General features: G+C 37.6%; 3 protein-coding genes across 5 annotated transcripts; 1 reads left to right on the top strand and 2 right to left on the bottom strand.

Annotated features, from left to right (window-relative positions):
- Window positions 1-3,508: 3,508 nt before the first annotated feature.
- Window positions 3,509-14,392, bottom strand: nf2b (neurofibromin 2b (merlin)). Its single transcript, XM_042431084.1, has 17 exons — window positions 14,046-14,392; window positions 13,373-13,487; window positions 12,544-12,669; window positions 11,901-12,023; window positions 11,652-11,735; window positions 10,856-10,924; window positions 10,684-10,766; window positions 10,456-10,531; window positions 10,214-10,351; window positions 9,919-9,993; window positions 9,702-9,815; window positions 9,472-9,594; window positions 9,047-9,264; window positions 8,570-8,672; window positions 7,620-7,750; window positions 7,346-7,514; window positions 3,509-6,070 (listed from the first exon to the last, which is right to left on the bottom strand). Exons 2-17 carry the CDS (start codon window positions 13,460-13,462, stop codon window positions 6,023-6,025), a joined length of 1,770 nt encoding a protein of 589 aa, XP_042287018.1. The 5' UTR covers window positions 13,463-13,487; window positions 14,046-14,392; the 3' UTR covers window positions 3,509-6,022.
- Window positions 14,393-14,513: 121 nt separating this feature from the next.
- mettl27 (methyltransferase like 27) lies at window positions 14,514-19,199 on the top strand. 3 transcript variants are annotated; one of them, XM_042431086.1, is made up of 7 exons: window positions 14,514-14,616; window positions 14,712-14,903; window positions 15,830-15,960; window positions 17,185-17,313; window positions 17,724-17,859; window positions 18,270-18,362; window positions 18,627-19,199. In XM_042431086.1, the coding sequence occupies exons 3-7, from the start codon at window positions 15,838-15,840 to the stop codon at window positions 18,833-18,835; spliced, it is 690 nt and encodes a 229-aa protein (XP_042287020.1). In that variant the 5' UTR covers window positions 14,514-14,616; window positions 14,712-14,903; window positions 15,830-15,837; the 3' UTR covers window positions 18,836-19,199. The 3 variants fall into 3 exon arrangements, with proteins under 3 accessions (XP_042287020.1, XP_042287019.1, XP_042287021.1); XM_042431085.1 differs by having other exon boundaries at window positions 14,540-14,636; XM_042431087.1 differs by lacking the exon at window positions 14,712-14,903 and having other exon boundaries at window positions 14,549-14,636.
- Window positions 19,200-23,563: 4,364 nt separating this feature from the next.
- Window positions 23,564-25,895, bottom strand: LOC121910229 (claudin-4-like). Its single transcript, XM_042431328.1, has one exon. The coding sequence runs from the start codon at window positions 25,362-25,364 to the stop codon at window positions 24,381-24,383; it is 984 nt and encodes a 327-aa protein (XP_042287262.1). The 5' UTR covers window positions 25,365-25,895; the 3' UTR covers window positions 23,564-24,380.
- Window positions 25,896-27,378: the final 1,483 nt, after the last annotated feature.

Below are 27,378 nucleotides of genomic sequence, written 5' to 3'. Positions count from 1 at the left end.
TGCTACATTATCATCTCAGCCATTTAATGTTTTATGTAAACATTTTTTGTACTGGTGATTACTGGTGTTGTATCTAAAGCTTATAATAAGTGCATCATTCAGACTCTTAAAGTACAGTTTTAAGACTCAACAGGAAAAGTCTCCAGTGTGTACCAGAATCCTCTCTCTGCAGTTGCTCCACCTGCATTTTAGTGACCATGAGCTCAGCTTTCAGCTCATCCACCTGGCTCTCGCTGTCCTTCAGTCTGGTCTCCATGTAGATCATCTTCACCTTCAGCTCCACCACCATGTCTCTCAGTGCCCTCACCTCTGCCCAGATGTCAGAGGCAGTTTGCTCTGATGTCTGCCCGGTCGATTCCTCAGCTGCATCTCTCGGAGCCGTCTCCTGGAAATTCGTTGATTTCACTAACTTCACCCCCCCCCCCCCCCCTGAGCCCCCGACACACACAGACCGAGCAGCGACAGCAGCAAACCAGTATCAAACCTCATTGTCCAGTTTCAGCTCTTCACAAAGGTACAGTGGTAGATCTGACCTGACTTATAAAGCCTCCAAACTTCCACTTGCTGAACGAGTGGGAAAAACTACAAGTGTTTTTAAGTTTGAATATGATTCAAGGTCTGAGATGTTTCAGTATGATCTCTGTGCTCTCTGTGCATTTTAGTACAATAACCAGTCTCATGCAGTTAAAGCTGAGCATACACATATATTAACACACACATATAAACAATCACTCACAGGAACACACTTATTCTTATGCTTTAAATGGGTCTAAGGTTTGTCTAAAATAAGCCAAAGTATATAATAATCAACATAAAAACTGTCCTCTGTTAATACACTGTGATTACGCTTAACATCTTGTAAGACGCTTTTTAATCTTATGATTTTCTAGATCGCTGAGGTTCAGTGAAAGTTCATATGTGCTCTTTTGTGCACTCTGTTGGTAACCAAAACGAAGTCTGGATCTCCCTGCACAAGGGCTGAACTACAGCCTGAGGTCAAGGGTCAGGACTACAATAATCATACATGTTCTCTCCCTGCATATGAGGATGATACCCTCACGTTGTGAAGATTTTTCAACATTCACTTTAGATTCATTTGGACATTAGAGTAGTAACAATTTTAACAAAAAAACATGTAAAGGAAAATAAAAAAAATGTTTTCAAGATCTTGTAGCTGTTTTTTTATATACTGATTCCAAAAGTGCTGAACAGACTGAACCGTAACAGATGTAAATCACCACAAGTCTGCCTAACATAAAGAAAAAATGTGAATAATCCATCCTCCAACAGAGTGCGCACAAAACATCATCCAATTACCATAATTGTATTTCACCATGTGTATTTTGAAGCAGATCCAGATGCAAATTAGACATTTTTTATTTGTTTAAATTAAACATTTAGAGGATTGTGTTGCCTTGATGAGGCTTGTGTGGCTCTCCTGTTTTATGTAACTTAATATTTTCACCACTCATGTTTACTTGGACCGACTGATAATTGGAATAAAATTTAAAATTGAATATGATCTATGCAAACACTTTGATGCAGTACTACAGTTTTATCACAGGAGGGTAGTATTGAGTTTGTTTTTTATTTAATAACCCACTTCCTAGCTGGGGCTGATATGGCTCCTGTAGTGCATCAATAAAACCTCACTCAGACGTAACAGCACAGTATGATCCAGATTTGAATTCAAACAGTAACAGTATGTGGACATGAGTTCATGAAATTGTCTCATGTAAAGTTCCCATTTAAGGATAATAAATAGAATCCAAAACCTTCAATGAACTTTAATTTGCTTATTTGTTAGAATGCTGTTTTCATGAAGTGACACAATAAATCAGATTCAGAATCAGATTATTCGGTGCATCTTTTATATCAGCATTTTCTTAATAATCTGATCACAGTGTAGCTGAGGAATAGTTTGAATACGATTCAAGGTCTGAGATGTTTCAGTATGATGATCTCTGTGCTGGTGAGAATATACAGGCTGCTGCAGGCTGGTGGAACATTTTAGTATGATACCCGGTCTCATGCAGTCACAGCCGAGCATACAACGTGCCTATGTGTATTAACACATACGTATAAACAAACACTCCCAGAAACACGCTTATCATTATGCCTCACTGCTAGTCTCATCCTCTCTGATACATAGTAATGAAGATAAAATTGTCCTCCATTGTGTTTTACATCCTGTTCATTTTTTATTTTTTTTAGATCACTGAGGCTCTGTTCGCCCTCTGGTGGTAACAAAAATAATCTTTTGTTCACACACAGGTCCTTCAGATTCATGAACTATGATCTGGGCTGAAGTGTCAGGGTTAGGAGTTAGATGATTAGTGTGAGGGTTTCATTTAGTTCAGTGACATGAGATAATGAGCCATGACTTAGTGTTTTACAGCTGTAAGTCATGGCTTACTTCACGCACATTTTTATGGATTTGTTTTCACTTTGACATTAGATGAGTTTCAATTAACATAACATATAAGAAAGTACCTTTTTAAAAGGAACTTTAAACTAAATCTCAATATTATATTATATACTATTAAAACTCTATATATTATATATATTTAAACTGTATCACAAAGCAAAAAGTATACACAGATATAGATTACAAAATAATGACACATCTGTCAGCCATTTAGAAAATGTCCCCATTCAAATCCAATTTTAGTAAACACAAAAATCCTCCTTATTCTATATTTTAATATGAATATTTCTGAATGCAAACACACACTGCAGTTTACATGAATGTCTCCAGAGTTACTTTTGTGCTATAAGCACATCTCTGCAGGCCCACATCCCATCTAGTGCACAAAGCTACAGTATCTTCCCATTTGATTTGAACATCCCATGTCCTCTGAAATACAGTTGCTTCAGGTTTGTACCCGAACAGTCAGCTGTTGATAGGTTGTTTTTTTTTTTACATTTTACTTTATCTATTAAAATAGAAAATCTTATCTGTTTGAAGCAAACGTGCAACTGTGTTGTCCCTCAAACGTTAGCTCGGTGGAAACTGCTTTTAATGTTGGATGTTAGCAGAACCGACTACATTAAATAGTAAAAATAGGAACATTGTGTAATTTAAGTAAATTAATTTGCATGATTTAAAAAGACCTTTGACACTCTGACAGACTGAACACTTGTTACCTTAAATAAATTTAGATTTTCAGTCCTAAATGAAAACGAGACATCTGAGTGATCCTGAAAAATTCAACTATTGATCACATTACAGTGACATGACAAATTTAAACAAACATAATTAAGTGGTCAAGAATCTGACTCGTATGACACTTTTAACAATTCATCCTTATCCAATTTGCCAATATTGCTGGTCAAGATTTAGTTATTCTGCAAAAACCATAACCACCATCAGCCAATCAGACTGTCTGTAAAAAAAATTATATTTTGATGCAGATTCAGACGCAGATTAATAATTTCTATGAATGTTCCATTATTAAAATAACATTAAGAGGACTGTGCAGCCTTGATGGGAGAGTTCACTCTGTGGTTAAGATGACTGCATTTTACTGACACATAGGAAGTAAAAATGATTCAATAATGATCTATAAGACAACTCCTAATGTCTGCACATACATCAAACAGTTATACACACACATTGTTGTATGATCACTGTTGTAATGAAATGATACACACAAAATAACTGGAGGTTACAAATCACTGACAAAACATTGCTGTACATGTGAAATTGTAACATTTTTGTCACTCTGTCCACCTAAATACAACACTTTTTAGATGTGAAATTATTATTTTTTTTAACACTGGACTTGAATTTGGCAGGAAAATCCCATGATAGTAAAATAAAACATACATTAAAATACAATAAAGTCCCCCACAATGATACACCTCAAGAAAATGTGTGCGGTGATAAGTGTTATTTAAGGCACAAATAAATAAAAGATGCAAACTGAAGCATTTCCACTTGGAAATTTAACACAATAACCATTTACACAAGACCAGGGTTAGCCTTGCTCGTTAACAACCACAGTCATGAGGATAATAATGAACCAATCATTTATCACTGTTCAGTCCATAATGAAGTCAGTCTAATAGGCCACTACAAATAAACAAAAGTTTGGCTCCCTTTCTGAAAAAAGTTATGAGGAGTGCGATAGAATAAAAGTTCACTCAAGTTACCCACCTCTGTATTTGAGAAATGCATCCACTGCTGGAAATAAACTTTATCGTTTGAATTACTATTCGACTTTAAGTTCAATGAAAATAGCCTGTTCAAAAAAAGTAAACATTAATGGATATCATACCGTATATCTCAGGGGATAAAAACAACAAGATTCTACCTGCAATGATTGTCTCCAACACTAACCCTGAGAAATACATAAGCAAAGAGAAATCAGGAAAGCCATCAATCTGTTATTCTGTAAAGAAGTCAGGATGAGACATGAATCCCAAACTTAAGAGTAACCCTACTGCTAAGACAAATGAGCACAATAACACCAAATAAAAACCTTAGCAACTCAAATCAAAATAGTAAAAAATAAACTTCGAGGCACATCAGCAGTCTAACGTACAACATACAAAAAATGTGAAATGGCAGAGCTCAAGCTTGGAACTATATACTGCATTTCTATTGACTATCATGATGAGGCACTAGAAACAATACGGCAGTTCATGAACCAAGTAACAAAAATAGCAAGCAAATAAAAATGAAAACACCAAAATGAAAGAAAAAAAAAAAAGAATTTAACATTTTTATGGAGTGTCACATCTAGGCACTGTCCCTGCACATGTCTGTCTGTCAAATTTGGACTTTGACTTTTATAAATTACTTTTAGCACAATGTTAGTTTTCACATTACATGTTTTTGATCAAGAGTTAACTTCAGTGTATTTTTTTTGTGTCCAAAGTACAGTCAACAATAGCTTGTTTAATGTAGAAACAGACATTTGAGCATTTGGGTTTCTTTCATGTTCCACTTTCAAAAGCCAAAATTGAGAAACACTTTGCTGGTTTGAAAGAAAAATGACCAAATTTACCATATTTACAAAATCTTGGGGATATTTTTTTTAATTTTCACAACTGTCCCCGGCCTGAAAAAGATTATTTAAGTAATTACATATGCATGTAATGCATATGTAATTACTGATGCAGGAACTTTACCTTAAGACGGTTTAAGACAAATTTAAACTTAATCTCTGTCCCGAAATGTTGTTAATGCATTAATCTATAACTTGTCATTAAGGCATCATTCTATATCTGACCATTTTATAGCCAAGTATCCCTTAAAACCACATAAAACATCAGAAAATTAAAACTCTTTCATACTCGGGCTCTGAATTGGTGATGACAATGTGTTAAACCACCTCATTAAGCAGATCGTCTGATTATAAAAAATATTTTAAAAATTCTAGTCGTAGTGATGTAACTGCAGAATAAACCAGTGAATTGAAAATAAAAAACAGCAGTCAGCCCAGCAGATGTGAGTGGATATTGATCAGCGACGGTGGCAAATCACCACGGCGGTGACAAACTTGGTCACTAAAAAAAAAAAAAAAAAGGAACCACTTCACCATCTGCCTTTTTTGTCTTTTTGTAATTCCAGTGTCTGTGGCTAATGTCAATCTCCGCTTGGTGTAGTTTACTATGTGGCATGCAGATTTGATCCAGGCTGGCCATACCAAATTGGTGTGTGTCATGGTGTGTGTGTGTGGCAGGGTGCGCCCCGGTGTTGGTGTGGACCGGAGGGGGGGCGGGTGGGGGCGGGGGCACATTAATGTGTTCATTATATATAAAAGAATTGTGGAAGGTGCTGTAGTGTAACGGGCGGTACAACTTAGCATGAGCCTGTGCAGGCGGCTAAGCTTGTAGCCGTTTGCTGTTGAGGATACATATAAAGTCTTTCCAAAGCACACAGTCATGGTGTATGTATGTGTCTGTCTTGTAGGTTCAGCCTGGTAAAATATCAACCAAACATTTAGAGATGTCTTATAAAAAATACTAAGTCGCAACAGCCGATGCCCTCCTTCCTCTTCTTGCGGGACCAGGTTCACACTTCTTCAAAGAAGGCCATCTGAGACATGTACGCAGAGTTTCGCTGCAAAACAAGACAAGTATGAGCAGTTTGACACAGAAGCTCTGGTGGCTGAAATCTGTACAAAGAAATGAGCATTCATGGTGTGATTGGAAACTCAAAGACAAGAAGTATGTATGCAGTTATGTAAATATAGTGATGTAATTAATATTTTATGGAAGGACTGTATTTCATATTCTCCCCATAAGATATATATTTAATATCTAAAAACAGGAAGCCTTCAAACAGTTGGCTGTTTGGCTCACTCTTTTTTTCATTTAAAGGCAGATGTACTGCATGTCTTAGCGAGGAATACTATAAATTTTTATTTTCAGGAGAAGCAAGACTACTCAGAGATGACATCTTTTGGCATGTGAGTGGTTCTATACATGTCCTACGACATTTTTTATGCAATTTGAAATTGTTTTCTTTCTGCATGTGTTTAAATGTTTTCAACACAAAGCAAACCTGTATATTAAAGTATAAAGGAGAACGTTGGTGTTCCATGTATATATGAATCATGATCATCTGATATTGAACATGCTACTGAGAAATTATTATATATTTTTTTTCCATTTTATTTTCCTCATTTCCATTTATGAGGGATATTTATGGTGCTACAGTTCCCATCATGCTTTGGATAATGCAAACAGGCAGTCAGATGTTAACATGCAGTCACTGATATAGCAGCCGTCTACATGTGAGCTCATTATTATGAAATGGTAGAAAGAGGGGAAACCACTTTAATATTAATAATATTATAGGCCAAAAACTGGATTCACAGGTTTATTCACTCTATTACACATTCTGGCAGGTAACCAATCATCAGTAAAACTATTAATATTAAAGTCCAACTTCCACTCAAAAATGTGTTTTGCTTGTTATTCAGTTGGATGTTTGACCTTCACTGTGCAGAACGACGTATGTGCAAATCTAATCTTAATCTCCTGAAGGAGGGAAGTTTATCTGTGTTCACCTTCAATCTGAGTTTAACACGTGTACGTACAAGCAGGATTTGTGACATAGTTTGGAGCCAATCGTGTTCGAATATGTGACTTACACAAGTGTGATGTAGAAACTTGAAACCTCCAGCACACAAACACTGAGACTGGACTTTTTTAGTGAAATAGGAAACAGCACTAGTTTGCATATATATATAGATTCTTGATTTTTCGATGAGGGAGGAGTAGAAGTGATTTTAAGAATCTTTAACTAGGTAATTGAACTTTTATATGTATTTTTTACATGTTTTAAAATATGTCTGGGGGGGATCTTTAACAATAATACGATCGAACGTACATTGCTGTGAGGTATGTAGACAGGCTCCTGCACGTATCCCCTCGCCTCATTGTGGAGGCTGTAGACTCCGGCCTGTTGCTGCTGCTCCTCCAGCTTAAGCGACTCGATCTCTGACTTCAGTTCCTTCAGTTGATCCTGCAGGTGTTTGCTCTTCTCCATGTACTCCAGCCTGAGTATTGAGTATGAGTATTAATGCATAACAAGAAATCATAAATAAGCAGAGCCAAACCGCACTTCTCCAATGTTGCTGCAGGAGATTTAAACTCCAGCTCACCTCTCTCTCTCGATTTCCATAGACAGCCTTTTCATATCAGAGTCCTTGAAGTCGAGGCGCGTAGATGCCGATTCATAAGCAAAGTCGGCTGCTTCAGGGGGAGCAGGGGGAGTGGAGTAGGCTGCTATGAGCTTGAAAATAAGGCAGACGGACGTCAAATCAGCAGAAACACTCATGAAGATGAAGAACATGTTGCACCACTGTTACTATGTGCTGACACACAGTAGCAAAAACTATCAGCAAGTCAAATTTTGTGAGTGATATCACTGCCTTTTGACTGCTCTTACTCTGAGCAACCATTCCACACAAAATGAAAGCAAACTATTCCTATCTAACTACATTAAAATGAAAAAAAAAACCCTTACAAAGTTTTTAAAAACATTCATAATTCATGGGTTTATTTTCTTGTGTTGTATTTCTCTTGCCAGTTTTCTGTAGGAGAATATAAAAAAATACTCTAATAACTAATTTCTCATATGAACTTTGCTGCTCAAAAAAGCAAAAAATTCTGTAGCGAAAAAGTTGTTTGTCTTTTTCTTTTCAAAATACTATTTGTTCCACTCAATATCAACCAAGTATCAATATAAAGCTGGTTTTATCACAGGCAGTATAAGCCACAGGCTCATCCTTCACCTCTAATCTTGTAGATAAAGACTGCTCTCTGGGAAATACACACTATCACTGACTTAAGTAGAAATAATTGAGGGAGATTGTGGAACAACAACAGTAATCCTCCCTAAAAATAAGTCCTGAAATGCACTGAACATCGCACACTGTAGAAGTATCGCACATAAATTACCTTTAATGGACAGCAGCTAATAAATGGCTTTAGTAATAACCTGGATTTCAAAAATATTTAAATATTCAATAATAACCTCCTGCATTCATTCACAAAAAGCAAAGGTATCACACAAAGCACACAAGCAGCAGTGTCATCATCACCAGCGTACAGGGTATGTTGTTTTGGTGATCTCCAGCAGCTTCTGCTTGGCTCTCCGCTCAGCGTCCTTTGCCTCAGTCAGGTCCTGCTTCAGGTGATCTGCCTCCTTCAGCCTAGAGGAAAAAAAGATCATAACTCTGGTTCGGCTGCATTGATTTTGATCCTTTTTTGTTTTTTGTTTTTTTCAACACATCCATCATGAGCCCGACAATGTTATAGGAGCACACTTTTGATGTACAACCACATAAAAGCCTGAACCTGGCTGATAATGGCTGAGCCCGTTTTACAGGAAAAGGTTTTTACAAAGTTGTCATCAACAGTATTTCATCGTGATGTTATTGGACGCTGTCACATAATTTAAGGGGAAATCGAGGGGAACACAATGCCACCATTTCACCATAAAAACAGGATGCACGTAATGCATAATGCAAAGCTGTAAGTGAAGTAATAAGTAAATTTATTGACACTAGTCAAGACAATTCCACACCTCCTCTCAGACTGCTCCACCAGTTTGACGGCCAGCTGCTCTGCCTCCCTCATCTTCTGCTCCATCAGTCTTTTCTCCTCCTTTGATTTCATGGCGGTGACCTCTAACCTCTGCCTGTCCTGCTCAGCCTCTGCAGCCTTGTGGGCCAGCAGCTTAGCCTCCTCCTCGGCGATCTGGGCCTTCTCTGCCAGCAGGTCCGCTGTCTCCTCAGACCGCAGCTGGACAAAACACGTTGCAACATTTTAAAAACATGTTAGTATGATCGACTGTGGAAGAGTTCGGCATGATGGAGGAATCTGGCTCGACATCATTCTGTTTGTACCGTTTCTTTCATGCAATTAACTACAAGAACATAGGACTCGCTGTCCTCACCCAAAAGTCTGGAATAATCAACAATTATCTCATGTGGAGGAAGAAGATCTCACCAGTGCCTCGTTGGCCAGTCGTGCCTCGTCCTGCAGCTGGAAGAGTCTTCGTTCCATGTCTTCTTTTGCTCGTTCCGCTTCCTCCCTCATCTGTTTTTCTCTTGCCAGGATTTGACGCTCCATCTAGATGGAGGCCGAGGGATCCAATAAAGTTAAGACAATAAACACAATACCATGATCAAATCATTTTCATATCTGGGTTTTATTCTCATCTCTCAGGGAGAGCTAACCTTCTTGCGGGCCTTCTCCTCTTTAGCTTGAGCCTTCATCTGCTGCACTTCAATTGAGTCCACCTTCCTCCTCCTCATGAACAGATCATGGTTACCGATGCACAACTGCAGGATCTGAAGACACAGGCGATACAAACAAACAATATTTTACTCCTTATTAATTTTCATTAAACTATTATATTTGAGCAGTTTACACGGACAAACTAGGAAAACCAACCAGCTTGTTGACACGCAGCTGCGATGAGTAGAACTTGAAAACATCTTTCTTCTTGTCGAGGGGTTTGATAGTGAACTGCAACGTGAGAAAGGTAGAGAAGTTTAGAACAACAGGAAATCTAACTGGTAAAAGTGAAAATCCCATATGGAAAGATCACAGGTTCCATGAACAGCAGTATGTGTTGGCATAACAAACTATATATTTTATTATTTAATATATTTTCTTAATAAAAGAGACATTGAATGCAGACCGTCTACGGAAAAAGGTTGTAAAAGAATCCACTGATTGCATTTACCTCCTTCTCGCTGTAAGAGATGTTGCGGATGCCGCTCCAAGGAAACGACTTGTTAGGGTTGAGTTTGCTGTTGGGGCTGTAGATGTGAAGACCCTGAGCATCCACTCCAAGTAACAGGTCTGTGTCCCTCTTGTTTTGCTGTCAATGTGAGTGAGAAAAATAGTAATGTAAACCAATATGACTGTAACGTTTAAGGTTGCGTTTTTCAGAATACTATAATAGTCACAGTAATTTACACTCACAGTAATGGCAAAGTAGCTGACACCATACATCTCAAGGTCTTGAGCAATCTTTAGGTATTCCATCTCAGCCTCATCCCTGTATGAACGATGTGATGAATACAGAAGGTGAATCAAACCCTGATATCTTCATCACGCTTCAACTACAGAATCTTGATTGACACCTTTTATAAAAGGTGTTAATTTCTCTTTACGTGCTGGATTTCAGAAGCTCTCCTGGGTCAGTCCTACCTGGCGATGCCTCTGTGCTCTGCATACCAAGCTGTGATCTTCTCCTCCCACATGTCAGCTGTCATTTGGTATTGCATCAGAACCTAGGATACACACACACACACTTGAGGATCAGAAGAAAAACAATATATACTGCGCACAGACACAAGGACACAAACGTTGGTTTACTTACTCTTTTTGGCAACAGCTCATCTTGTGCCAGGAATCCCGGCTTGTGAAAGTTTGGGTCATAGTCGCCATACTGAGGTTGAGATTGAGGGAGGGATAGTGAATAATGAGGGAGAAAGAGAACAAAAGAAAGAAAGAATTGTGAATGTTAATGTTGTACGTTAGCAAAGTTACACTTAAAATAAAATGCACATATATATGTTTTGTTTACACAGTCATCTAGATTTGCCCTGTGTGTTCTTTGAGGACAAAAATCAACAACAGCTTTTGTCTTCATACACAGAGATTTTCTTTGAATACAGCTGATCAAAACATTTTATTTTTATATTTCCATAAAGCTGTAACATTATCTGGACTTGTTTTAAGAAGGAATTTAAAGGACCAGTGTGTAACATTTAGTGGCATCTAGCAGTGAGGTTGCAGATTGCAACCAACTGAATACCCCTCCCCTCAACCTCCCCTTGCAAGTGTGTAGGAGAACCTACAGTGACTGTAAACTCACGAAAAACACGGAAGGCCCTCTCTAGAGCCAGTGTTTGGTTTGTCCATTCAGGGCTACTGTAGAAACATGGTGGCCTCCACGGAAGAAGACCTGCTCCCTATGTGAACATAAATGACTCGTTCTAAGGTAGCAAAAACACATTCATTTCTATTTTCATGGGATTATACACTAATTTAAACATGCTTATGAATATTATATTCCATTTCTGCCAAGTCTGTTCCGCTAGATGCCACTAAATCTTACACACTGGTCCTTTAGGTGACTGAGAGGAACCATTAAACTTTCATGACTTTCTTACCTTGGCTTGAACAGCGTATGATGCCAGCAGAACAGAGGCTTCAGGGGAACAGAAAATCTCTTCATCTAATATCTGTTTCTTCACCTGAACAAGAGTTTGAAGACATGTATGAACATGTTACAAACCAAGTAAACATTTTTCAACATGGAACTGGAGGTAAATTCGACCTACATGAAAAGAAACACTACCAAAATGTCCAAAAGATCAAACCAAAGGTTATTTTACAAATCATATAATCTGCTAGATTACCTGTAAGAAGAAGAGATGCTGAGTGATTTCTTGGACCAACTCTTCTTCTACTTTCTCTGGGAAGAATTTAGCCAGGAAATGAAATGTTATGGGAGAGTCCTTGGGAACCTCTTGATCCAAGACCTTAGTGAGGAAATAAACATTGGAAGAAAAATGAAAAATTATGTGTTTATCTGATCAGTGTCTATGTAAATTATAACAGTTTAGTGATTAGCAGCACACTAAACAATAAGTCAATTAGTAGCTTAATTGCTTGATTCATAATTAGTCAATAATTTAAATTATCCATGCATTTTTTAATCCATTTATCAAGCAAAATGACAAACATGAGCTGGTTGCTGCTTGATTTAAAGTTTTGTATAATTGTAATTGTAATTGTAATTTTAAGGTGGACTATCTGTCGGACAAAACAAGCAGGTTGAAATGGTCACCTCAAGGCATTTTTGCTATTTTCTGACATTTTACAGACTAGAAAATGTATTATCTAATTGAAAAATAATCAACAGATTAAATAATAATAAAAAATAAATTAGATACAGCCCTATAACCCAGATTATACTCACCTTTTCAATTTTGGATACCACATAAAAAACATCTGTGTTGTGCCAATGTTGTGCAAAAACTCTTTCACTCCTCCACTCACCCGTTTCTCTTGTTTCAGCCAGGCGTAAGTGTCCTTTATTGTGTACCTGAGTCCAAAGAACCAGGTCTCCCTTAAACCAACTGTGCGACACACCAAGTCAAACAGGTCTTTACCTTTCCACTTCACCTGAGAAAAACAGCGAGCGATAAAGAGACCAGTGAGTTGAGATGATGAGAAGATAATATGTTGGTTTGCAGCCATTTCCAGTCATTGTTTAAGGTAAACCAAATATAAACTAACAAGCCATCATATCTTTGTATGGACTAGAATATTAATTTAAACTCAATGGTAAAATATATATGTGACTGATTTAATGATAAAGTTTCCTGCAGTGTTTTATAGTAGAGGTGTAGAGCTCCCCTGAAATAAAGACCACCTACAGTAACGTCATAAAAGTGACTTTTAAGAGATAAAACATTAACATACAGGAGAAAAAAAATCAAAGGCACCATTTAAAAAGCGTCTATTAACTAAACTGATCATAAGACGAGATGCATCAGGATCTGAGCAGCTTGTTGCCTCTGCTGAACAATTTCCTGATGCTTCTTCGAGCAAGTTGTATGACATTTTTCAGTACGTGTCTTAGCAACAATAAATGGTTATATGTATGAGACAACACATGCTCAACTCTTTCGTCCTTCTCTCTGAATATGGGGTTCAAGAACTTCCAAACTGACACATAAAGCATCTAAATGTCTATAAATACAATATTAATGCAAACATATGATATATGGTTATGCATTGGCCTGGACATGGAGATGACACACTGATCCATACAGAGAGAAAGCATCATTTCAGGCTCAAAGGTTGCCTAAAATATCTCCCATACCTCACAGCTGAACTCCATCTCAGCATCCATGGTGATAACTTTGACTTTGAAAGTCTTTGGCTGTTTCTTTTTTAATCCTAGGATAGACATTTTGAAGTTTTTCTATCGACAAAACCTGCGGAAAAAAAGGGGAAAAAAACTTGAGTATTTCAACAATACAATAAGATAAGATGTTACAGCAGTGAAGGAAACAAGTAAACAGATAAGAAATAGGAGTAATAAAAACAAAATAAAAAGTCAAGTAAATGGGAATAAATCTATATACATTATAACATTACAATAATTAGGCTTTATATATGACCTGACTTGTGAGTTTGAATAAAAGAAAAGATGTACAAATTATGTGCATAAGTAATGACTCTGGTAGATGAAGCGATAGGTATAAATGTATATGAAATAAACAGCTTTGAAGGCAAAAACATGAGATTTTTACTAGCGATAAGATGAATTCAATCAGCAAGATCTGACTCAAATGACACATTTTTAAAGCAATTACAAATTTCAACAACAAGCCACCATCCTGGCTGTCATGTGTTAACAGTTAATGGTTCGTCTGTCTGTGTATTTGCTATCTGCAGACGAGAATTTAACGTTTCAAGCTGTTTCACAGAAAAATCAGATGATCCTTCGATAAATACAACATGCATTTGAAATGTAGATGAGGCCCGTTTACCAGGGAGTGAAGTTTCAAACTTCTGCCGTCCAACAAGGCACAGAGGAGGCTGGGCTTTTTTGTGTTGGGGAGACCAATGCTAAGCTAACGAACAAATATTACCACACAGCTTTTAGCTTTCCAGCTATGCCACGAAAACGGACCAAAACAAGTTGTAGGAAGAGCGGAACTTTTCAGAGGTCTCCATGACGAAATGTAAACAACGAACGGACTTTTCAGCTGTTAAAGTTATTTCAAATAAAACTTGGGAAAACTTTGCTAACGTTGTCGGCAGCTACGTGCTTTAGCTGGCTAGCTTGTTGTTAAAAATCAGGAGGACTTTCCAGAAGATTTTTGATTTGACTCCCAGTCACTCTACAGGTGGGAACAAGAATAGCAGCAGCTTGGGACGACGCTACTGCGCATGCGCATGAAATTGGAAAGAATGAATGCCTCCTTCACGGGTTGTCGGAAATTTTGATTTTACGGGCGTTTAGGGGGATAAAGCGTGCAGGCCCTGAATGCAGCACCAGGGACTATAATACAGGGGCAGAATTATCTGCCTGTCTTTTGGCTATAGAGGTTTCTGAAGGTAACAAAACGTACAGACAGGTAAGAAGCCTAAATTATGACTTTTTTTGCAAAAAGGCAGAAATGTAACATAGACGTTGTTTCTTTCCCTTACAGTCTTAACTGAGGGAAACAAACCATTACACTTCGTACTATTGCTTCCTGGCCCATATGCTCATAATAAGTACACGGTGTGCAGCAAATCCTTCACGTTGCTCCATTACATTTTGGAAGCAGCTACCTGAACTTGATAACCGATTGCTAACTTGTGAAGAAACTGCCAGAAAAAATAAAAACAGCGACGCTACTGTAAGTAACTGTGTCGTTACACTGTGTTTTCATCTCTTGTGTAGTTGTAAACAACAGGTAAAGTCAGATAGGCTCCCAAATTCAATGTCACTGAAACAAATATTTACTATCATAATGACCTGGTGTCAAACCATAACATGAGGTTTTACAGGACGAGTTCACAAATTATCAAGGTTGTCTTAAAATAGGTGATAAATCTTAAGTCAGGAGTCCAAATGAGCATTGAAACAGGTTTTTCTTGCTGTAATCATTCCTCTTGATCATATTGACCATTAGAAGATCTTTCATAATGAACTTACAATGTAAGTGAAGGGGGATAAAATCCACAAGCCTCCTTCTGTGCATAAATGTGCAAAAAAGTTTATCTGAAGCTAAAATGAAGCTTCAGCAGTCTAAACGAGTCAAATCAAATAGATATCTTTCAATGTTACAGCCTTTTTAGTGCCAAAGTTCCTCTTTTTGTCACTATTCTTCCACTGCAGCTCAACAGGGAACACAAAGAGGGAATTTGATGCTAAAAAGACTGAAAACGTGGCAAATATCCACTTGATTGAGAAACACTTTGAAATTAATTTTTGCACAAAATGAATGTGTGGACACACTTTGGACTCAGTTACATTGAAAGCACATTTAAGGGGATCTTTTAATAGCCAGTATGATCAGGAGGAATGATTACAGTGAGGAAAACCTCTGTCAGCCTCTTTTATGGGAACCTGACCGTTGTTGTCTTGAAAAATTGGGAACCCATCCTTTAAGTTGGTTGTTTACTAGTAGTGGCATTATGAAAAGAAAAGTGAACTCCTGTGTAGTAGTTCCACAGCTGTAATTTTTATTCACAGTTTAAATTTACAATCTCCGATCAATATTCTGATATCTGCCAGTATCACTTGACTGCTTTGTCTTTGGTTATTTCTTATTTTGAACAGGTTTGTATATGATGTCTGCTGTCACTAACACATTTGAAAATGTGAAAGCCGTTATCTTATCAGCACATAAGAGCACAACATCAAGAGACAAGGTCAACTTCTACAACACCTGGGCAGAGAACTATAATCAGGTGAGATAACGGATGTATGACATCATCAAAATATTGGCAGTATTTTACTTATTGTTCAAGTAAATCAATGAATCAAGACTTAATCAGTGCTGCATTATTGTGCAAATGTAAAAGAAACATGTCTCATTTAAAAAGAAAAAATATAAGATGTTGACACATACGAATTCTTTAACAGTGATTGATGCAAACAAGACAATCAGGAGACGTCATCTCCATCATTGTGCAGTGTGTGCCTTGGTTGAAATAATGTGGGGTCTTTTTATTTCTCTGGTTTGGTACCTGCAAAGACAAAGTATGGGTTGAGATGTGTTTGGGGTACACTGTTATCTTTTCCTATTCATTTGTTTTTTTCTATAATTCACCTTGAACACCCTCTCCAGGATGTAAAGGAGGTGAAGATATTAGCATGAAGTTTGTTATTAAGGTTTGTTAACCTTCAGACTGTAAAAGCTTCTTCTAAGCAAATAATTTGATTGGTCGATCATGTCGAGGCTCAATAATTGACACTTATAAACTTTGCAAAAGTGGGAGATTTTTTTGTTTAAAATGCCCTTCATTCTCTTTTTTTAGTGACAAGACTATTTATTTTCAATTGAGATGATGAAATCCAAAACTTAAGTCTAGTCCATAAATCAGTTTATCCAAAGTGAAACATCTGTCTGGTTATCAATTAGTTTTGTTATAAATCTGCACACCTACTAATTAATTTGTGTTTTATTACTGACAATAAGACTTTGATAAGTATATTCCTGTACTTGCATTATAAATGTTTTGTGTTATTACTGACTGCTGCCAGTGGTAAAAATTTATTTGATTATTATTAACAGTTCATTTAGAGTTTAATACAGTAGATTTAGGTCAGCACCTACCACAAAAATAAGAAGATTGTAAATATATATATATATAATTGTTAATGAGTGGGAATAAATACATATAGTGTCACGTGTGTTGGAAATTGTTTCATAGGAAAATTATTATCCGTACATCAAACATCATGTTTGCAAATAAAGTGTTTGCACTATATGCTGTAATGTGTTGAAAAATAAGTCAATCAATAACTATTTCTTTCATCCATCAATTATATTTTATAAGGGTTCAAGTACAGATGAAGAAAAAACACAAACCAGTACAGAGTGAGGAGGTGGTTGTAAGATTTGGTATTTTCTTGTACATCATTATTACGCCTCTCAAGCTCCTTTGCTGTCTTATAACTCGTCTGAACAGGATGTGGCCGTTCTGGACTATCGCGCACCAAGTCTGGCAGCGAACAGCATCTCGTCCCATTTCAGTGGTGACCGTGAAGCAGCTGTGGTGTTGGATGTGGCCTGTGGTACAGGACTGGTGGCCAAACAGGTAAACTCACAAGTTATGGGAACAAACTCCTGCACTGGTAACTTTCCGGCCAAAAAACTTCATATTTATAGTCTTGATGCAGTACGTAAATATTATACATAATATAATATTTGACAAAGGTCTTTTTTTGCAAATGTTTCTCTCAAAGTGAAAGAACTTAAAGTATTATTTCCTATAAAATATGACATATTTTGAGTTACTATTGTACATTTTATGTAAACTGTTTAAGTTTAGAAGATAATGTATGAATGTGTAGACATTTTTTATCATCCTCACTGTCTTTATTTTACTTGTTTGGATCAAAACTTGTATTTCAGAATTCCTCTGATTCAGAAGAGCACTATCACGACCATTTTTAAATTTTCATGTTCAATTGATTTGACCAGTATTTCTGTGTTTCTGTTGCGCAGATGAAAAAACATGGATTCGGACATTTTGTGGGTCTTGATGGAAGCGAGGCTATGTTGGAGTTGGCCAGAGAGACTGAGTTGTACCGGGACCTTAAGCAGTCCATGCTTGGAGAGGAGCCACTACCTGTGCAGTGGGGTAATTTAACGCTTCATTATTATTTCACCCAGGTCATTGATCACTGTGATTCATTAAATTATCCTAAGACGGATTAGTTTTGTTCATTATTGGCGTTCAGATTGATCGACCGTCTTTTTTATCATTATTTTGTTATCTGTCGCTGTTTGCTGTTGGAGATTCATTTGAAGTTTACTTTATAATTGCATTTTAATTACTGCTGAAAGTTTTGGTTGTTGTTAATCCTGTATGTCTGTTTGTGATCAAGTTTTTAACCTTTTTTTAAAATATTATGGCTACTGAATATTATTCATCTTTAGTATTATTATCAGTAGCAGCAGGTTGTGAGCTTTACTTTTTGAACTGTGATTATGTCATTTTGAAATGAAGTTCTTGTATCTTCTTCACTCATCCACCTCTTCATCCTGCAGGTTTGTTTGATGTGGTTGTGATTGTCGGAGCACTAAGTATTGGTCAGGTTCCCGTTGATGTGGTCAGAGATCTGTGCAAATCCGCCAAACCAGGTGAGAATATGTTTTTTGGTTTGATGCTGTCTCAGCTGCAGTGTTGGGCCCATATTTATCAAGCTTCTCAGAATCACTGCTCTAGTCTAAATAAATAATACAATTTAAGATGTTATTACCTCTTAAATGGGGGGTTAGATAAAATGCTTTTACTTCTAGTCCTAAAGGTAGGACCAACAATGCAATGAATTTCTGGCCAGTCTGCCAGTCCCTGATCTGAGGTGAGTAAACACTCAGCAACAAAAACTGCACTGTTTCTACCAGGTGGCTACATTTGCATGACAACCAGAAGCAACCGTGACAATCTGGAATACAAAGACGCCTTGGAGCGTGAGCTGAAGCAGATGGAGGAAGAGGCGCTCTGGAGCCGCGTAGAGGTCACTGAGGTGGAAGACTGGGAGAGAGCGGTGTCAGAGCAGGAGGACGGTTACATATCGGGTTCTGTGTATCTGTATAAGAAACTACAGCAATAAGACAATGCACAACAATGTTACAAAAGAACAAAATAAAATCATGCAAGAAGATACAAAAATACTGAAATAACACACTCTACATTTGTAGACAATGTCAGGATTTCTTGACATTCTTTGTCTCTTAATGACCTGAAATTGAAGCTGTAAAGCTGCATTTATGGATAATGTAAATTTAAGACTTAAAATGTTCTCAAGTGTCATATTTAACTATGTCCATGTTACATACAATGGCACATTGCAGTACAGTTGGTACCTGTAAAATGTGCTTGCTGCACTAAACTACTTCAGATTTCTTCAAATGTTCAATATCTTGATGTACAGTAATGTGTTCCTAATAGAAAAATAAACGTGAGAGCTGAAGGTGTCAGTTATGTCTGTTTTAGTACATCCATGTCTGCCACACATTAATCAAACAAATAGGAAAGTTACTGAGTATTAATAAGAATCATCATTAACAACATTGACATAAACAAACACTGACAGTGAAAAGTAACACAAAAAGTTAAAACAGTGTGTACATAATAATATATTAAAGTATACAGTAATATTCACACAGTAATAATACAATACTATAAAATACAGTGTATCATGTCTATATAATAGACATGGAAAGAATACCATGCTGGGGCCAACAAGAAATTTCTGCTCTATGCCTGTTTCTCAAGTCTGGGGGAAAAATCACAGTCCTCATTTTAAACAAAAATGTATTCTAATGTGTTATTATTATTATTACTATCATTATTTTGTTTTATAAAATGTATTGTAACAAAAAGAGAGCATTTGGCACTAAAAAGACTTTGAAAGATGTTGACTTGATTTGACTAATTTTGGCGGCTGACGCTTCATAATATCTTTAAATAAACTTTTAAATAACTTTTGCACAGAAGGAGGCTTGTGGATTTTGTCCCCCATCACTTATGTTGAAAGTGCATTTTGAAGGAATCTCTTAATGGTCAGCATGAACAGGAGGAATGATTACAGCAAGCCTATCCTTTAAAGGAGGCTTTAATGGTGCAATAGGCCAGAGATAGATGTGAAAAGTTTTCTGACGGCCTATCAGGCCAGCAGGCCAACCATGGCATTTAACCCTAAGTACATTCAGTGTACAGTAGCTACAAGGCAGGGTCAAGCCACTGAGTATCTGCTCTTTGTTTTGGTGAAAATAGGATTTGAAGGCAACTTAAAGATAAGTTAGGTCAGGGTTAGAGGCACATCTTTACCATGAATGGATAACAGATCTTGAGATTAAAATCTTTAATCTTAAACTCTGATTAAACTCTGACCAGTCATTTTAAGTTACCACCATGGCAACGAAAGGTCAGATCATAGCCCATCTCTGCAGCCTATATCCCATATTAATCACTGATATAACAAGTCCTGAAGACAATTAGGTATCTCAAGAGGCAGAAACCAAAATAGCTTATTTTTAGTACAGACAAATTCATCACACTGAGCTGTATTCTGTGTTAGAAATGCAAGAAGTAAAACATATAAAGGTCAAACTATCACCAAGAGAAGCCTAAAACATTTTATTGAAGAGAGATTCCTATTTGATATATACAGTTCACTCATAAATAGACTATGAATTAGCTCTTCATCATTTTTCTCACGCTTTTACCCAGATAAATGATCAGCATTGTTCCCACTGCTCAAAAGGTTTACGTTGCTGCAACACTTCCATCAGAAAGAGAACCAACAGGAAGAAAGCTCTGACCAGAGATAAACTGAGGATGGCAGCTGGAACTGTACTTTGTCACAGCGGTGCGTTGAACTAAATGCCAACATCAGGATATGCTCACAATGACAATGTTAACATGCTGATGCTTATGTTTACCATGTTTAGTTTACCATGCTGGCATATTTGATAATTGGCACTAAATGCAAAGAACAGCTGGGGAATGTCTTTACTTTTTAAGGTATTTGGTCATAAACCAAATATCAGACAAATTAAATTTTATTGTGAGACTTGTCCAAGTGTTTCATTCTGTCTCACCAAGTATCCTTGTGTGTTGCACACTACTGGGATGTGAGCACCCCAATTTATTTTTTATGTTTCTTGAGACATCACTTGGTTTGACAGGCTCTCCCACATCTGCACACACTAAGTGTAGTGTAAGCCATCTGGGTTCGTAACAGTAGTCCGTCCTACATGTGGATCATCCTGCACCGCTCTCATCCGACCTTGAGAGTATCTTGTAATGTGCGTATCCATGGTGATAGATGGTGAGTACTACCTATCACTTTGGACTGCCAAGCCTTCAAACCCCATCTCTTGTCTCTCCCAGATGTCAGCAGTCTCTCCTAGTCAATGATGACTAGTGGAGATTAAAAAAAGTATCCTTGATCCATCAGCACCCAGTAACAACAGATCAATCTCTAATCTTCTATGTTGAGCTAAATTTGAGAGAAACAGGTGTACATACAATTAAATAGTTTTATTAACTCAAACAATAAGTTAGAAATGTTTCAGTCTGGATTTTGGGCTAATCACAGTACAAAGAGAACCCTAGTAAAATTAGTTAATGATATCAGGATAAATTTAGATGCCAATAAACATTCGGTTTTGGTACTGCTTGATCTGAGTGCTGCTTTTGATACAGTTGATCATAAAATGCTTTCATAGACTGAGGGATCGTATTGGACTGTCTGGAACTGTTTTTAACACATAGTCACATAAAAAAAACACTCATATACAACATTTAAGTCCCCAAGAAGCATAAAGGAGAGAGGTTGACTTTATAAAATTGTTCCATTTATCGTGAAACATGTTTTAAATGCGGCATTTGAATGCCTGCTATAAACACAGTGTTTCCAAATCATTAAAATATCATGTGTTCACCCATATTATAAAACTATGTGAATGTAAAATACAGGATTTAGGCATAGGAGTGTCAAAATAAGATTTACTTATTTAATATCAATAACATAATTCTATTCAAAGAAATGTTCCTTTATTTCTGCTTTTATTTCCTATATTTAACAACCATATGTATATTATAATTGCAGCTATATTTTGTACATGCAATGATTTTAGGGGTCCCATATGCTGTTGGTGCTGTTTAATGTCAAATCATGGTTATATATTCTTATTATCATAAAAGTCCGGCAGAATCCAAAGTATTTTGAGCTCTCAGGGTCCAGTGTGTTTGTGTGTGGCTTTGACCATAAGATGGCAGTGTTTCATCAGACTGAGATGCGCATGAACATCAATCCTGATGGACGCTTTGAGTTTATGGTGAGCCTGTAGCTATTGTGAGAATTTTCTTTACAGACCTCTGTGGACGAGGCAGCATCCAGTGATGTGCTGCTGTTTATCTCATCTTTCCTACCATGTTGTACTGAAAACTAATTTCACCAGCCTCAGCTGTGTAGTCACTGAAGTGAAACAAACTTGAGTGCTTTTTCATTTCTAAAAGTTGATATTTTTGACTTACTTCGTTGTTGGTTCATTTCAAATTCAAATAAGCTTTATTGGCATGACAGATCAGAGGCAGTACAGAAAATTAACCCTAACCCTTTTCACAGATGTAAGAACTCTAAATATTTACTACAGAGCTTGTTTCTCTTAGTGTATGACCACATTTAACTTATTTCGCAGCTGTTACTGCACACTGACTTTTCTCCCCACATAGAAAGGGCAGTTTGTCAGGATCGGGGAGATATACTCAGGATATATATTATTTATTTTTTCAAAGCAAACCTCCTCACAGTATAATAGGAAGTGAGATTCGGTCTTAACCTCTCCTTTATGACAAAGTGAACACAGCATGGCTTCCCTGGGTAGCCTGCTCTGTCTGTGACAGCCTGTTTCTATAGCCTGGCTGTGTCAACTCAGTCTGTACATTGTCAATGTTTTCTTTAGTTTTCTATCAATCACGGTGGTCAGGTACTCTGCCACTGTGTACTCTCTGTTTAGGGTCAACTGAAATTTGAATTTACTTTGTGATTCGGTGGTTTCGTTCCAATATTTGACATCATTTTCTTTTTCTTTTGAGATGATTTGGTCGGGCCAGACTGTTTGGTGTCTGTCCTGAAGCCCTGGTGTGTGTGTGGGCAGAGCTTCAGGACCAGCTGACAGAGGGGACTCTTATCTTTGTTCAACTCCTGGCACTGAAGGGCTTTGTACTGTTCGGAGTGGGGATTGATTGGAGGTGTTTATAAAATTTGAAGGCTTGCTTTTGGATTTTAATTATTAAAGGGTATTGGCCAAGTTCTGCCCAGCATGCATTATTGGTCTGTAAACAATTCTGCATGCAGGGGTTCCAGTGGATTATTTTTTTTTATTTCTCTATGAGATACTCATATTATATGTATTTATGCACTTACAGTATTAAGTAAATTATATTTTGTATCCTTAAGTCATCACACAAAGTCTTCTCTAAAGTAAGTAAGTATATTTTGCATTTTGGACTGCTGACAAAATCAGATTTTGATTAGATAATGATGCACTGAACATTTGAATAAGCAAAACCAAAACTATATATGTCCCATAAACATGCGTCACTGAAACTAAGTTTGAATTCTCTACAAACACATTGTACCTCCCTTCTCTAACATTGCACACCTCCAGTGTAACCACACTCTCTGTCAAACCAGTTTGTCCTGTGGATGTCAATAGCCAGGAAGAAGACTGAATGTCCAGGAGGATGCCATATCTGACATGTTAACACAGCACAACATGTAATGTAATACATTTACATAAATGAAAAAAGGCTATGACTTGCTTGATCAAATTACAGTAATTTATTGAAAAGTAAATGTACACATCTGTCAAAAATATCTGTCCAAACAAAATAAACAAAGTCACATTTCACAGTTGTAACAGAAAGCTAAATGTTTACAGAAACCCTCTTAAAAGTAACAGTTTTGCTGATGCAACAAAAAGTGCAATATTTTATTTGCAGCAAGTGGAGTTTTTAATGGCCATTTTTCTTATCAAATCATCTGAAAGATCATACTTGAATTAAAAAATGTTAAAGTAGCCTAATCATAAAAAATTGGCTAAATTATTTAGCTGCTTCAAGCTGCTTCATCACTCAGGATGCATTCAGGTTGTTTTACTGTATGTCCAGTGGAAACAAACAAGCTAAAAAGTCTGAGGTAAACTTCTTCCTCATTCAGTGCAGTTAAACAGCGAGAAATAAAGTTGATATCCGTGTAATGCTGCTTATTAACATATCAAACTTCACATGTCAACATTTTAAAAGTTCATTTTTGAAAAAGAAGAAGACATCTATAATATACTTCACTTGCACCTTATAGTTTGGTTCAGTTCACTTTTAGTGCATTTAACATAAAACATATCAAAGCTGTAATTCTTTTCCCTTCTGTGCTTTGATCAAAACAACATGATGGAGTTTAAAGATAACTATGTTTAAATACAATGCTGACCTCTTAGACTACTTTTAATCAGTAAACAATCACAAAAAGTAAACTATGTCAGAATAACTATATCTATAAAAACATCTGCAGTGTTGTATGTGTGAAGGTAGAGAGAGTGAGAGAGAGTGTTGCATTTGTATGTTTGTGAGTGTGTGTGTCCATATTATAGGTATGTTTTTGCTGGATTCGAGGATGCGTCCTCATTGTCACTTTTGACTGAGTCTAATAAACTCTCTTCCATTTCGGCTCGTTTCAGCTGAGACTTTGTAGAAAGAGCGTCGCTTTCTTCTGATTTTGTTGATTCCGGTCTTTTCATCTGAGACTTTGTTGATGGTGCCCATGATCTTTCTGACTCCTGCCTCAATCCCTGCTCAGGCATGTCCTCCCAGGGAGGCCTTGTGTATGGCTGAGACTTTGTGGATGCCCCCTCGTAGCTTTGAGACCTGGTGAAAACTGCTCCTACAGGCTGAGACTTTGCTGATGGTATCCTGCTGCGATGAGAACCTGCCTGGCTGGACCCATTGGAGGAGCGGACTACCAGGTAGCGGACAGAGGGGTTCTTGTCTGCGTTGTTTGCTTTGAGGGGGCACGCTGAGCTGATGAACAGACCCCCTCCCAGAATAAGAAGGATGGACGCCCCCCAGCCAATGTAGAGACAGGCTCCAATCTCCCTCCGCTGAGCATCTATGGAGGCGCTGTAGAACCTCTTCACGACCGCCCCGGCTGTCCACGATGTGGGGATCAAACACAGCAGCCCAGTGCCGATCAACACTGCCCCTGCTGCTACAGCCACCTTGCCCTTCACCCGGCCTCCTTCTCCATCCAGGAAGCGAGTGCACTTCCCTCCAACGAAGGCCAGAATGAGGCCTACGCCGCCTGTAGCAATGGCGAGGACAGTCAGAGCCCTGGCGGCCTGCAGGTCACCACCGAGAGCAAGGAGGGACTCATAAGGTTTACACTGGATCTGTCCTGTGCTTTGGATCACACACGTCATCCAGATGCCCTCCCAGATGGTCTGGGAGGTGACGATGGTGCTGCCCACGAAGGCTGTGACCTTCCACATAGGCATTACACAACTAATGATGACCCCTGCCCAACCCAGCAGGCACAGGGCACTGGCCAGCATCTGCATCCCCATGGAGGCCATGGCGTAGAGGCGGAGAGAAGATGTCTGCAGCTGCTTGAAAAATCCTCACAGTTCTTTGAAGAGTGCTCTGATGTTTTTGTTCTTCTCTATGGAGCTTGTTTTGCTTTCACTCCTGGTCTCCTTCCACTCTTCTTTGGTATCTTTCTGGTCTTCTATCTTCTATCAGTCCTCGTCAATATGTGGCGTTTCCATTTTCATCTTCTGTTCTTTTTTTCTTGCCACAGTTGAAATGTTGTAGAGTATCTATCTCGGAAATGCAGAGCCCAGTCTTTCAGTTGTCTATCCAGTCTCCAGTTGCTTTTATTTGACTCCAGGTGTGTCTCTGTTTGGCCTCAGTTCATTTGTTTACAGCTTTCTTCTCCTCTGTCTCTGTCCCTCCCCCTTTGTATCCCAACTGCTGTCCTCTCCTTCTCCTTTTCTCTCTGTGCCCTCTCTCTTTATTTTTCTACTGAAGAGTGATCTTTCTTTCCTGTCACCTGAGCGGCTGCCTGTGTGCTACTGGACAGGTGTAGATGCACCACACCTACTCTATAGGGGAAAGAAAGGGGAGGAGGTTGACAGAAAAACTGAGAGAAAGAGAGAGAGAGAGAGAGAGAGAGAGAGAGAGAGAGAGAGTAAGGTGACTATGAAACTGTGACATCATCTATTCCCTCCCTCATTATCTATGTCGGATGAGATTAGAAGCAGTAAGAATGATAGGCCTCCATGCATGAAATATGTTTATAAGATGTACTCTCATGCATTGTTGTCTTTATTCAGCTGCACCAAATTGGATTTCAAATGAAAAAGGGATTCTGATTCAATTCAAAAGTTAATACATGTGTGGGTTCAGTTCAGGATAACAAAAGGAGAGCGATGCAGAGCAACACAATCTCCAGGGAGAAAATCTCTTTCATTCTAGCAGCAGCTACTGTGCAGAAAAACCTGTTTGAAACATCCCAAACACCCCCGACACACAAGCACCAAGCCTTTTAATCAGGCTCAAAATAATCAATAATCTCGCTGTTCTTGTAAAGTTGAGAGGGATAGTTTTTGTGTCAATTTTTTTTTTCACATTATCACAAACAAAAATTTAATTTTTGCATACTTGAATACTGCAAAGGACACAAGAAGTTTGACTTTATCTAATAAAAATGTCCCTGAAAACACAACATACAACACAAAGAGTCAGTTTAGTGTGGCCGAGTTATATAAAGCATGTTTTATTTTATAAATCATTTGTGTACATTATTTTTTTATCTTCTGGTCATTGAATATCTCATTCTCTTATGCAAAGGTTTACAAAATGTATCTGTCTCATCAGATACAAACTCAAAACACAATGACACACAAACACACAGTTATCACTCAGTCTCTTGTTTCTCAGGAAGCAAGACATTGGCCACATTGTCACACAACCTGTTTTTTCACAATTCCTACAGGTGCACTTGAAAAACCAGTTCTACTGTTCAGCAAGTTTTTTTGGTATTTGTCACCACTGTTACTGTACCTCCCTTAAAAAAAAAAAAAAGTGTTGTGACGAGATGGAAAAAGACTTAATGACATACAGAAAATACCGAAAAAAATTAGCAATATCTCAGCTAGTTTCATAGCCAAGGTATCACTGACTACACATGTAGAAGTTGGATCTCACATTAACAACCAATGTGTTTTATACATAGCAATTTTTAACACATATGTTCTCACATGTTATACAAAACATCTTGTGTGAGTATGTCGGACAAAATCAACAAAAACAACATACAACAACATCAGCCAACATAAACAAAAACATTAAAGGAAATCTGTATGCAAGCATTCAAAAGTGCAAAAACACAATTGTACAGAAAATCAAAAAACACTGCACCTTTTGAAACATATATGATTCTTACAAATTGATTTTTCTGAAGACGCTCATAGTGCAAAACTTCTTATCTACTTTAACCACATTAAAGACATTATTATTCTAGATGGTAACTTGATTCATCTGCATGAGACAAACAGAAATCTTTCTTAAACTCTCTGTCTTATCTCT

The sequence above is a fragment of the Thunnus maccoyii genome, chromosome 13 (genome assembly GCF_910596095.1).
Source record: "Thunnus maccoyii chromosome 13, fThuMac1.1, whole genome shotgun sequence".
Lineage (NCBI taxonomy): Eukaryota > Metazoa > Chordata > Actinopteri > Scombriformes > Scombridae > Thunnus > Thunnus maccoyii.
Note: the sequence above shows the minus strand (reverse complement) of the source record. Positions and strands in the feature narration are given on the sequence as shown.